At 45.4% G+C, this 13,334-nt stretch overlaps 1 protein-coding gene across 4 annotated transcripts in view; it reads right to left on the reverse strand.

The window, feature by feature from the left end:
• The window catches only part of GRB14 (growth factor receptor bound protein 14), a 50,289-nt gene that overhangs the window by 12,122 nt on the left and 24,833 nt on the right, over nucleotides 1–13,334 (reverse strand). For all 4 annotated transcript variants that reach the window (XM_081872226.1, XM_081872227.1, XM_081872225.1 and 1 more), the window contains 2 exons: nucleotides 10,870–11,026; nucleotides 1,066–1,187 (listed from right to left, as the gene is read on the reverse strand). In XM_081872226.1, the coding sequence (XP_081728352.1) occupies nucleotides 1,066–1,187; nucleotides 10,870–11,026 (279 nt within the window). The remainder of the gene's footprint in view (nucleotides 1–1,065; nucleotides 1,188–10,869; nucleotides 11,027–13,334) is intronic.

A 13,334-nucleotide genomic window follows, 5' to 3' on the forward strand; every position in this document is an offset into this window, starting at 1 on the left:
CCTGGCGGCGGGGCGGGGACACCTCCTCCCGCCGCCGGGCTTCGGAAGGATGCCCCGATGCCGGGCGGCGAGGCGGGAACGCCTCCCCCCGCCGCCCGGCATCGGAACGATGTCCCGAAGCCGAGCGGCGGGGCGGGAAAGTCTCCCCCCGCCACCTGGCATCGGAACGATGCCCCAATGCCGGGCGGCGAGGCGGGAAAGTCTCCCCCCGCCACCCGGCATCGGAACGATGCCCCGAAGCCGGGCGGCGAGGCGGGAAAGTCTCCCCCCGCCGCCCGGCATCGGAACGATGTCCCGAAGCCGAGCGGCGGGGCGGGAAAGTCTCCCCCCGCCGCCCGGCATCGGAACGATGCCCCGATGCCGGGCGGCGAGGCGGGAAAGTCTCCCCCTGCCGCCCGGCATCGGAACGATGTCCCGAAGCCGAGCGGCGGGGCGGGAAAGTCTCCCCCTGCCGCCCGGCATCGGAACGATGCCCCGATGCCGGGCGGCGAGGCGGGAAAGTCTCCCCCCGCCGCCCGGCATCGGAACGATGTCCCGAAGCCGAGCGGCGGGGCGGGAACGCCTCCCCCCGCCGCCCGGCTTCGGGGCGGGAAAGCCTCCCCCCGCCGCCCGGCTTCGGGGCAGGAACGCCTCCCCCCGCCGCCCGGCTTCGGGGCATCGTCCCGATGCCGGGCGGCGGGGCGAGAAAGCCTCCCCCCGCCGCCTGGCATCGGAACGATGTCCCGAAGCCGGGCGGCGGGGCTGCGAAGCCTGGGCGCGCTGGCAACTCTCCGCAAGGAGCGCCCAGGCTTCGTCCCCCCTGCTTGCCTTCCCAGGGGCTTTTAAATCGCCCGGACAGCGGAGAAGTCCTCCGCTGTCCCGGGCGATTTTAAAATGCCGCCAGAAGAGGTCGGGGGAAGGCGGTTTCCATAGGAACGCATTAATTGATTTTCAATGCATTCCTATGGAAAACCGTGCATCGCAAGACGAAAAACTCGCAAGACGAAGAGACTTGCGGAACGAATTAATTTCGTCTTGCGAGGCACCACTGTAATTGAATCAAATCAATATACAGTCATGACTTACCTCAGGGTTTTTGAAGAACTCATATTTGGCATAATTCTTTCTAAAATAAAATCTATTGCCTTCTTCAATTCCCCATCTTGACTGGATTTCAATCATCATTTCATGGTCTTCAATTATTCTCTCTGTGTAATAAAAGAAACATAAATCCTAGCAATTCTCCTAAATTAATTCACCTCCAGTGGTAAAATGCAAGAATTTGTATAAGTCACTCAAGATAATGATACTACAGTAGCTGTTGTGAAACTTTTGAAAAGGGCTGAAAGGCAAGAAAGAAATGAATGACAAGGAAGGAAGGAAGGAAGGAAGGTGAAAGCAGGGACAAACAGGCTGGGTCCTGCATCTGGGCTGGCATGAATATGTCCCTAAGGGTATGACAATGTGTGTAGTTTGGCTCAGTGAAAGATGTCTGACACTCTATGTACTATATTCATCTAACTATGACCAGGGCTGCCCCATTTTGTTGCCTGAGGCAAAAAACAAGATGGCAGCCCTGGTCCATTCCACATACAGATGCTGACCAGGCAGGCTGTTGAATTTTTCTTCAACACTGGTAATGGAAGACTGTCCATTGGCAAGTCTGGCTCCAGCTACTACTCATTTAATACTTTTACCCCCCCCCCCACTTCCTCACTGAGTAAACCAAGCAAACCTTCCACAATGAGAAAATCTAAAAATGAGATGCACCAAATCCATTGTCTTGTTAACGAGGCCAGTCGCTATGCAGAACACACGCATCTCCTTCCTTCCTGTCATACACTTGCTCAAATAAATTCACACTGGTAGATATCAACCTGACATAACGAAGGCCACTTTGCTGCAAAAGATACATTTAATTTTCATGGCAGCAGAGAGATTGAAAAACCACGCTGAAGACTGAGCCATGTCTCAAAATATGCTTCTTTAAGGACTTTAAAGAAAGCTTTCAAACTGGTCTGACATTTAAGTGTGGTTACATGGATGTCAAAGTGACATTTATGAAAATGCCACCATTTGCAGGTTTGGAAGGTGCAGAAAGTTTTTGGGGTGTTTTTTTTAAATGTTGAATATATTCAAGAGAGTATATTAACCCTTTATCTGATTGCATTACGGATTATTTAAATGAACAGTCATCATCACCATCTTGGAATCAGAGCTGATATCTACAACATGGTTTGAGCAATTTTCCATTTCCTACAAAAACAAAAGCTACATCAAATTTACAAAATTACGACAGCATTCTTGGTCAACCAATACTTCGAAATGCTTTTCAATCAATTAACAAAACTGCCAGAATAAAGAAGAGTGATAGAACATCAGAAAGAATTCATGGTATAGACCCCAAGTCAGGTCTATACATCTAATGGCCTATCAAGTTAAATGCAGTTGTATATGGTGGTCTACCAGGGACTCGTGAAAACTCCCATTCTTTGCTGCCTGCAGGGAAGAAAAACAGAGAAATGCAGCCCGCAATGCATAGTTAGCAGGCTGCATTCACTGCGCGGCCTCAAGTTTTGTGCAAGCCTATTCTACGCCATATGTTTCTAATGGAGTGTTTCATCGCGTTTATCACAACCAAAGCTAGTTCCATCAAATTCTGCCTCTGGAACAAAGCCCAAGAGATGCCAAACCGTACTTCTTTTGAAAGCCACATCTTGAAAGAAAATTCTAGAAGCTCTTCGGATAACCTGCACTGTTGCTTGGCAATGGGCTCCAAGGGCTCCTCTGTGCCCACCAGTCCCTTCTGTGGGGCCCACAAGAAGTTTCAGTAAACATCCCCACAATGCACAAAGAGACTTGTGCTCTTCTTGCTCAGTTCCTGTCTGATCTGGCTTGATCTCTCCTACACAGAACAAGTCCCCCTACATTTCACTAGAAGCCAGGGCTAGAAATCTTCTCTCCCTTCTGTTCTGAACAGAGGAAATGTGGAAAGGGCTTCTCTTTGTGAGCAAGTGTGCTGGTGGTCTTCCATCCCTACCCAACTGAGGGGAAAGTGAGGGAAAGGGATGCCTGCACCATTTTGTGGTCCTGGTTCCTTCCCTGCTCTTTTAGATGTGGCAGCCATTTTGTGTTATGACATGCCCCCATGGCAGCCATTTTGTGACTGGTGCCCACAAGCTTCCAGGAAGGCCCGCCAGAGCGCTGGGGAAAGATTTGCCCAAAAGTAAAAAACACATATACCCCTCTTGGCCACCTTGGAAGAATTGGGAAAGCTGAAAATGCACCCCCACAGAAATTCTAAAGAAATTCTGAAGTACCCTCTGAGAACGCAGAATAATGGAAGCCTCTCTCGAAGGGGAAGAAGACATTTGAGAAACTGGAGGACAGATTTCAGCACAGCTCTGTCTGTAGTTATTCCCTCCATCTTCTCTCTTATACCCAACTCATATCTAATCATAGTCAGCAATGAATCAAATCTATTTATTTTTGTTTCTTGCATCAATGGCTCTGGTCAAGCATGTTTATAGTCTTGTTTTTAAAAAGCACAAGGTCTCGTGGAGTGGCGTTTTCCCCATTTGGAATTCCCGTGGGCGAGGTTTGGGGAAGATTAACAATGTAATTAGGCAGGGAGTAGTTATATTGCTTCCCAATACATAAGCCCCACACTCTCCGCACATCTGTTTGGGAAAAACCTCAATTGAGAAGAAGCTATGGTTTGGGGGGGGAACCCGTAGCAGCAATAAAAAGAGAAATGTGGGGGTTACAAATGTGTTCACTTGGTGTGATATTTTGAATGAATGCTCCCTTGTGGTCTGGTTTGTTGAATTTATATACCACCTCCCCCAAGGACCTCAAAATGGCATACATAGTTCTTTCCTTCCACATTTTTATGCTGTGAACCTTCGGATGAAGGGCAATATACTAATCATCAACAACAACAACAACAACAACAACAATCCTGTACTATATTAAAGGGAGTTATGATGGCCAAACTCCGGGACCAGTATGAAACACATGGTTAACTTCAGTTTTACCATTTCAGCCTTCAACTAATTCAAAAAACTAAAAAACAACCAATGCCAGTAGAAACCACAAATTACTGAAATTCTGCACTTGAGTCCCTTGCTAAAAGTTAGTAAAGTATCTGTAAGTTATAAACAACAGCGACACCTAGTGGGCATATCAATGTTCCACACATACATGCAAAAGAAAATATTAAACACCCCCCCTCTCTCTCTCTCAAAGCCTTCACACAGGCAGCAGTGATGTTGTTTAAAACACCGTCAATATTTTCCTCCTTCCCTTTATTTATTTAATCTATTTATATGCCACCCTTTATCCAAAGATCGCAAGGCGGGTTACAGTATAAAAATGAAACATTCCTATACTGTGCAAATTTAACAGCTTAGATTTATAGCAGTCCTGAAACTCCCATCCACTGCCGGCCCTGCCATTAGGCAGAGTGAGGAAGCTGCCTCAGGCAGCAGATTCTGGGCGACAAGGAGCAGCGGTGGCAGGAAGGCCCTGGAGGACACAGCTGTGAGCTCTGCAGGTTCTTCCCCTGAGCCCCCTAAGCTAGCCTATTGCCTGCGCTGCAATGGAAGAGGCTGCTGTGAAAATAAGATTCAACTGCCCATCTGACCAGCTTCCGTACATAGAACTGGAGAAGAGAAGCAGAACCAAAAGCGCCTTCCACCAGCAGAACACAAAGTTAAGCTGGTGCAGAAATCCCAGGAGTTGCTCTACCACCAACCTGAAGTAGCATAATATTTCACTGACCAAACAGGTGGTGCAAGTCAGGGGTGAGGAACCCCACACTCAGGGGCCAAATGCCAAAATTCCAAAACCTTCAAATTCTCCCCAGGGCCACAATCCCCTCTCCCTAGGATGGAGCCCTTCCTTGATTGACCCTGCTAGGGACTTTCATTGGGTGCTTTCCCCCTGGCTGCAATGTGCTCTTGAACTCTCATAATACTTATTTTTTTATTTTACTTTTCTTCATTAAATTCGCATGCCACCCTTCACCCGCAGATCTCAGGGCATTTCACTGCTTAAAAAAATGCAATACAAAAGCACAAAAACACATTATAAAAACAACAACAACAAAAACCAAACAAACCAATAACCCCCTTCCCACAAGCACATTTTAAAAGGGGTATAAGATCTTAATCAGCCCAAGGCCTGGTTGTTATCATCATCATCATCATCATCATTATTATTATTATTAGTTTGCTACCCATCTGGCTGGGTTGCTGCAGCCACTCTGAGCAGCTCTCAATAGAATATTAAAAACGCAAGAAAACATCAAACATTAAGAATGTCCATATACAGGGCTGCCTTCAGATATTTGTTTATGGATGAAGGTTTTCGCCTGGTACCTAAAGGCATATAAGGCCTCTTGCATGCTTGAATAGAGGATAGAGAGGGGTGGGTGGGTGGGTAGGTGAGAGGGTGAGAGAGAGAGAGAGAGAGAGAGAGAGAGCGCTGCATCTAGCCTGCTGCACAAAGGTAGCATTTATATTCATTGTTCTGCTCACTTTTGAACCAGGCCTCTAGCCACCACTGGCACTGGCATTCCACTGGCTTGGAATGTTGCTGAGAAGGGAACACAAGGTTCCCCATTCCTGGCGATGGCAAATGCACTCCCTCTGGCACCAGTGAAGAGCTCTAGGCAGCTTTCACCACCTCCAGCCTGAACTGAGCCTGCTTCACAATTTCCTCTTCATCGGGTAGAAAACATGTAGGCAGGGCAGCAGGAACACTGGGTTAGTTAGCCTGATCCTCTGATTCAGCACAGCATGTGGACAATTACATTGAAAAGTTATCGGGGGGGGGGAATTAAAGAACTTACGAATATTCAAAACATCTGTCAAATCTGAATACTCGAAATGTTGGATTTTGAACATGCAAACTATAATAAGCTACCTGGCATGCTGAAAAATTGCCCAGAATTCCATTTATGTTTCAGGGGCCAGGTTTCGATGCTTAGAAATTTTGGAGCTCCGAGTTAAGAGAAACCATGTAGTAAAAGCCCTGGAAAATTTACAAGGGAATGTTTTGCCAAACAAACACACACACACACACACAAAAAAAAGCGGGGGGAGAGAATAATTTAGACCAAAAATGATCAGCAACGGAAATGATTTTAGAAGGCTCGTGTTGGCCATATTACAGCTGCACAAATTAGAGTGTTAAAAGCAGCTGGCACCACATTGCAAAACCCCAGAAAGAGCAATGTTCTAATAATTAGCATGGTGTGTAAACACTTAACACACACACTCATTACAAAAGCTGACATGTGATTATTGCAGTAAATAGAAGCACCATATTCAATTTGCGATGATTTATAGGTTCGGGCCTTTTATTCATGAACCACTGGAACAGCTGCTGGGTCTGTTCGTAAGAGAGTTTGGAGCACAGCTACCATGAATTATTTATTCCTGAACTAGTAAGTAACACAAATACGTCTTTCGCTGTCTCTTACTGAAAAGAAACATTTCACTTCTGTAATGCAGGGGTAGTCAACACAGTGCCCTTCCAGATGTTGCTGAACTACAACACCCGCTGGCCCCATCTGTCATGGATGCTTTAGCTGAGATTCCTGCATTGCAGGGGGTTGGCCTGGATGACCCTCAGGGTCCCTTCCAACTCTACAAATCTATACAATGGTAAGGTAAAGGTAAAGGGACCCCTGAGCATTAGGTCCAGTCGTGGCAGACTCTGGGGTTGCGGCGCTCATCTCCCTTTATTGGCCGAGGGAGCAGGCGTACAGCTTCCGGGTCATGTGGCCAGCATGATTAAGCCTCTTCTGGCGAACCAGAGCAGCGTACGGAAACACCGTTTACCTTTCCGCTGGAGCAGTACCTATTTATCTACTTGCACTTTGACATGCTTTCAAACTGCTAGGTGGGCAGGAGCAGGGACCGAGCAACGGGAGCTCACCCCATCGCAGGTATTCAAACCGCTGACCTTCTGATCGGCAAGTCCTAGGCTCTGTGGTTTAACCCACAGCGCCACCCGCGTCCCTCTATACAGTGGTACCTTGGTTTAAGAACAGCTTAGTTTATGAACAACTTGGATTAAGAACACTGCAAACCCGGAAGTAGGTGTTTTGGTTTGTGAACTTTGCCTCACATGTTCCATTTGTAAATTGAGCCCCCCGCTACTATGGGAAAGCACGCCTTGGTTTAAGAACGCTTTGGTTTAAGGATTAAGTTCGTAAACCAAGGTACCACTGTAATTCTATGAATAGGAGAACCTCTGTGAGAGGCCAACATTTAATGGGGTGCCCTTAAGCCTGCAGGCTTTAGGAAGGAGGCACAAGTCTCCGCCAGGGTGCTGGAGCCCTCCCAACTCCTTCCCAAAGCCCAGTAAGCGCTTGTCCGGCTCTGGGAAGGAGGAAGGAGGACTCTTGCAGAGCCCTCATGCCCCCTTCACAGATCTGGGCAAGTGCTTACCAGAGTTTGAAAAGGCGTTCTCCTTGGTTGTACCTAAATCCACCTCTGTATACACAGAACTGAGCCCTAGCCAATTTGACATCACAGCCAAAAAGGACCATGAGCCAGGCTTCTCTGCCCTGACCAGACCTCAAATGATGGGCATGGTCTTTCATTCTACTTCTGGGGTGAATGCTATTCCCGCTTTGTCTGTCTGTTACTGCAGGTTCCCCTTGCGCGTTTTTAAAGAATGCAATACGTGAAAGCGCTTAAAGCCAGCATTAGATCTGAGGCTTACTGGGCACCTAAAATCTGTACTTATCTTACCGCTCATAAGCGATTATACTAACGACAAGCTGCGGCTCCAATACGCCCGGGCAAGCATTGCTAATGTAGCACAAGCTGTAAAAGTTCCATCTTTCACGCTTATTACTTAATTCAACACAGCTTCAGAACCGCACAGCTCAAACGCTGCTGGCATAGCACGGTTTGATCTGGGCTTTCAGAAGTTCAACAGCCACAGTTCTGAATTCCCCACGATTGCTTTAGTGGACTTTAAATCAAATCTCAGCAGGATAATTTATGGCCCTGTAAGAGGATGCCGACAAGTCTCCTTCAGTGGAACAAAATGTAATTTAGAAGACAAGGCATTCACTATCCACACTGAAATATGCAGTAGGCTATCACTACTGTAACTGCAGCACAGTCAACAATGTCTTTGCAGCAATATTTTTGGCTTTCTGTGCAGCGGGGCTGATGTATGTGCAATGAAGAATGCAAGTTTACAGATTTAGGAGTCTGTTGTTTTTTTTATTTGAAAAAATACATCCCCCTCCCCCCCCAAAAAACCTCTAGAAATATTTGGATGAGTTGTGCATTCTTATCCTACTGTGAAAGACAATGCCTCCCCCCCCCCGATAGGATAGAATCGGTGCCTTTTTCTGGGGGTACTCAAGGGGACGCAGCATGGGAACCTTTTTTCCTAGAAGAAAAGCACTGGTTAAAATTGTGGCACTTACTGTAACTTCATGGTGAATACTGGCACCTTTTTTTCCTTAAAAAAAGAAGCACCAGATAGGGTGATATTTAGGCTTCTATCCAATGCAGTGCTAAGCAACTGGATAGTTTGGTTAGAGCATGGTGCTGATAATGCAAAGGTTGTAGGTTTGATCCCCTTACGGGACAACTGCATTTTCCTGCATTGCAGTGGGTTGGACTAGATGATCCTCAGGGTCCCTTCCAACTCTACTGTTCTATGAACTGCCCTAACAGTGCACTTGCATGGCAAGACCTTTTTTTTTTTTTTTTTGAATAATATTTATTGAATTTTCCAGTAAAACATACCAATACAAAACAATTACAATAAAGACAAACACAAACAAAAAACAACAAGTATAATTCCAAAAATTATTTTCTCAACCTAATTTCCCCGACTTCCTCATAACTCACCATTTTGTATTCTAATTTCATTATCCCGTCAGCAACTCCATTCCCTTATGTCCCAAATTTTTTTAACAAATTCCATTTTCATACTCTAATATCTCTGAAAACCACCATATTTTTAAATCCACGTCAATCTAACATTCCTTAATCTTATAGTATTTATTAAGATAGTCCTTAAATTTCTTCCAATCTTCTTCCACTGTCTCTTTCTCCTGGTCTCGGATTCTGCCCGTCATCTCTGCAAGTCCCATATAATCTGTCATCTTCATCTGCCATTCTTCCAGGGTTGGTAAGTCTGATGTCTTCCAATACTTTGCAATGAGAATCCTTGCTGCTGTTGTAGCATATAAAAACAAAGTTCTATCCTTCTTTAACACCACATGACTAACCATGCCCAGGAGGAAGGCCTCTGGTTTCTTCAGGAAAGTGTATTTAAACATCTTCTTCATTTCATTATATATCATTTCCCAGAAAGCCTTAATCCTTGGGCATGTCCACCAGAGGTGAAAGAATGAACCTTCATTCTCTTTGCATTTCCAACATTTGTTGTCTGACAAGTGGTTAATTTTTGCAAGCTTGACTGGGGTCATGTACCACCTATATATCATTTTCATAATATTTTCTCTCAAGGCATTACACGCCGTGAATTTCATGCCGGTGGTCCACAACCTTTCCCAGTCAGCGAACATAATATTGTGACCAATATCTTGTGCCCACTTGATCATAGCTGATTTAACAGTTTCATCCTGCGTATTCCATTTCAGCAGCAAGTTATACATTTTTGATAAGTTCTTAGTATTGGATTCTAACAATTCTGTTTCCAATTTAGATTTCTCCACCTGGAAACCAATTTTCTTATCCATCTTGTAAACCTCCATTATTTGATAATAGTGAAGCCAATCTCTAACTTTGTCCTTTAGTTTCTCAAAACTCTTCAATTTAAAGTTACTACCCTCCTGTTCTAAAATTTCCCAATATTTCGGCCATGTGGACTCCATATTAAGTCTTTTCACAGCTTTTGCCTCCATTGATGAAAGCCACCTTGGAGTTTTGTTCTCCAGTAGGTCTTTATATCTAATCCACACATTGTACAATGCTTTCCTGACAATATGACTTTTAAAGCCTTTATGAATCTTCACTTTGTCATACCACAAATATGCATGCCACCCAAAAGAGTTGTTAAAACCTTCCAAATCTAAAATTTCTGTGTTTTTAAGAAGCAGCCAATCCTTCAACCAGCAGAAAGCTGCTGATTCATAATAAAGTTTCAAATCTGGCAGGGTAAATCCCCCCCTTTCCTTTGCATCAGTTAAAATCTTAAATTTTATTCTGGGCTTTTTGCCCTGCCAGATAAATTTAGAAATGTCTCGCTGCCATCCCTTGAAACACTCCATCTTGTCAACAATTTGCAATGTTTGAAACAAAAATAACATTCTAGGCAATACATTCATCTTAATTGCTGCTATTCGGCCAGACAAAGAAAGTTTCAAGTTAGCCCAAATTTCTAAATCTTTTTTCACTTGGTTCCAACATTTCTCATAGTTGTCTTTAAACAAGTTCACATTTTTAGCTGTCATATTAATCCCCAGATACTTTACGCTCTTAACCACAGTTAGACCTGTTTCATCCTGAAACTTTTCCTTCTCTCGCATGGCAAGACTTTCAGCCCTCTCCCTGCACCCCCATCCCACTATGAAAGATTTGGGGGCATGCGCTCCCATTTAACAAGTGTAAATCCTTGCACTGGTAGGACAGTTACTTAGTACTGCATTGGTTGCAAGTGTTTCTGTGTGTTTGTGACACCCAACGAAACATACAAAACAGTGGCTCTAGACTCCTAGAGACTTCAGGCACAGGTCCGTGACCTACAAATGCAAACTTAGGTCTCTGAGCATATTAAGAGTGCAGATTAAGAAGAACAGACAATCCGAGGCCCAGCACAAAAGAACTGGAGCTCCCCCTAGCAACATCTGTAAACGACACACTTTCTGAAGCAAGCAGTACTTACCTAAACCTAAGGAAGTGAGATGTTCAAACATAGTCCAGCTGTGATCATCCACATAATGGTTCTTTAGTATGAGCAACTGGCACAGATCTCTGGCTGTTATATCACTTGGTACTTCCAAAGCTCTGCTAGAGTCATCCTCACTATATATTTTGATTACCTGTTAAAAAGGCAAAAGAAGATTAGCTGATACATGCAGACGTGTAAAATGTGAAAATGTTGGTTTCATTAGCAGGTGATTTTGTTTTATGCTTGCAGCATGGGGAGAACCTTCCTCTGCAACAATTGCTCTGTGTGTAATATTTGACACAATTACTTCCAGTTTAACAACCATCTATAGATATAACTTGGGGGGGGGGGATCCAACAGATACATAAATATAGGCAGGGCTATTTTTCTAGAAAAAGAGTTGCCGGAACTCACCATGAACAACTCCCTTGTTCGCTTGTAATGGCATCAGCACCCACCTGAGATGTGCCACTACCAAAAAGGCCCTCTGCCTGATTCTCTGTAACTTGGCTTCTCGCAGGGAGGGAACCGCCAGAAGGCCCTTGGTACTGGACCTCAGTGTCCAGGCAGAATGATGGGGGTGGAGACGCTCCTTCAGGTATACTGGGCCGAGGTCGTTTAGGGCTTTAAAGGTCAGCACCAACACTTTCAATTGTGCTCAGAAACGTACTGGGAGCCAATGTAGGTCTTTCAAGACTGGTGTTATGTGGTCTCAGCGGCCACTCCCAGTCACCAGTCTGGCTGCCGCATTCTGGATTAGTTGTAGTTTCTGGGTCACCTTCAAAGGTAGCCCCACGTAGAGCGCATTGCAGTAGTCAAAGCGAGAGATAACCAGAGCACGCACCACTCTGGCGAGACAGTCCGCAGGCAGATAGGGTCTCAGCCTGCATACCAGATGGAGCTGGTAAACAGCTGCCCTGGACACAGAATTGACCTGTGCCTCCATGGACAGCTGTGAGTCCAAAATGACTCCCAGGCTGCGCACCTGGTCCTTCAGGGGCACAGTTACCCCATTCAGGAGCAGGGAATTCTCCTCACCTGCCCGCCTCCTGTCCCCCCAAAACAGTACTTCTGCCTTGTCAGGATTCAGCCTCAATCCATTAGCCGCCATCCATCCTCCAACCGCCTCCAGGCACTCACACAGGACCTTCACCGCCTTCACTGGTTCTGATTTGAAAGAGATTTGTTTTTATATTAGCAAAAATGCCCGTTATTACGAAAGGGTGCGTACGAGAAGAGAACACAAGAGACTGCATTCAATGCATGACTTTGTGAAAGCAACAACTCTGATGCGGAAGGGGATTTCTCCTCCCCCTCTGTCCCCCAAATCTGTGCTGGGGGTTCCCCTGCCAACTCTTTGGAGCACATTTGAGGATGGCACAGAGCACATGCAGGGTGAAGGAGGGGAAGTTGTTCTGCTCACACTTTTGTTGTCGATCACTGCCCTTTGCTGCAAGGGCCCTCCAAAGGGATATGATGATGCATGTTTCCACCCATTGCCCTCTGATTCAGCACACTGATATGACACCATGCGATGTAACATTTGCAAACACAGAAGTGTTGCCTCCGTTGAGGAACGCCACATCATGTGTACCTCTTTAAAACACTTCAAAGCAGCAGCCCAAGCATTTTCCATCCTATCTTTAAAGCAATTTTTAAAACTCATGCATCTAACAACACTCACACACACACACGAAATGGTAGAGGAGATTCAAATGCAGGGCACAACTTGCAGGAAGAAAAGCTGTCTAGACCTCAGGCATCTGTGTATCAAGTTTAGTTTGTGGGATATTACAGAAAAACTCAGAACCCACATTTACACATAATTCATCAAAGTCGCTTCAGTGCTGCGTTAAAAAAAAAAGTCTTTACTACCAAAGGTCTGTAAGCAATTCCTTATGTGCAGTTTCTAGGCTACAATACTCTTCAATCTGCATCCACAAAAGAATCCAAATGTCCACTCAGTCAAGATTTACTGCTGGCAGAAATAACTGTTCGGTAGGCCACCCAATATACTTCCAAGGCAAGTTAACAGTCTGAAGGTTAGATTCTGACCTTCTGGAAGCCTAATTTATTTGAGAGAAGACTAGGACAAAGACATGGAGCGCCGGTTTCCTCAATAGCAAGAAATCTGTTCCCTCTCCCCCTTTCCAAGGCAGGGAGTTCTGCCAAGGAAAGAGGATTATGAGCACTGGATGCTGCTAGCCTTGCCAATTTCCTTGGTTACTATATGAAGAATATTCAAGTATTTGGAAGAAATGAGCAGAGGGGTTGGAAGAGAAATAAAAAATCTAAGTGGGGGAGGAGGGGACGACGACAGGGAGAGGTAGAAGCCAAGGAAGGTGGTAGGCATTGGCTCATTACCATGTTCTTGTTCAAGGGCATCTAAAACATTTTCACTGATTGTGCCTTTTTCCGTGCAATTGCTCTCATACAATATAGCTGTTAGCTCAGCTTTC

This window comes from Podarcis erhardii (assembly GCF_964252035.2).
Source record: "Podarcis erhardii genome assembly, chromosome: 1".
Lineage (NCBI taxonomy): Eukaryota > Metazoa > Chordata > Lepidosauria > Squamata > Lacertidae > Podarcis > Podarcis erhardii.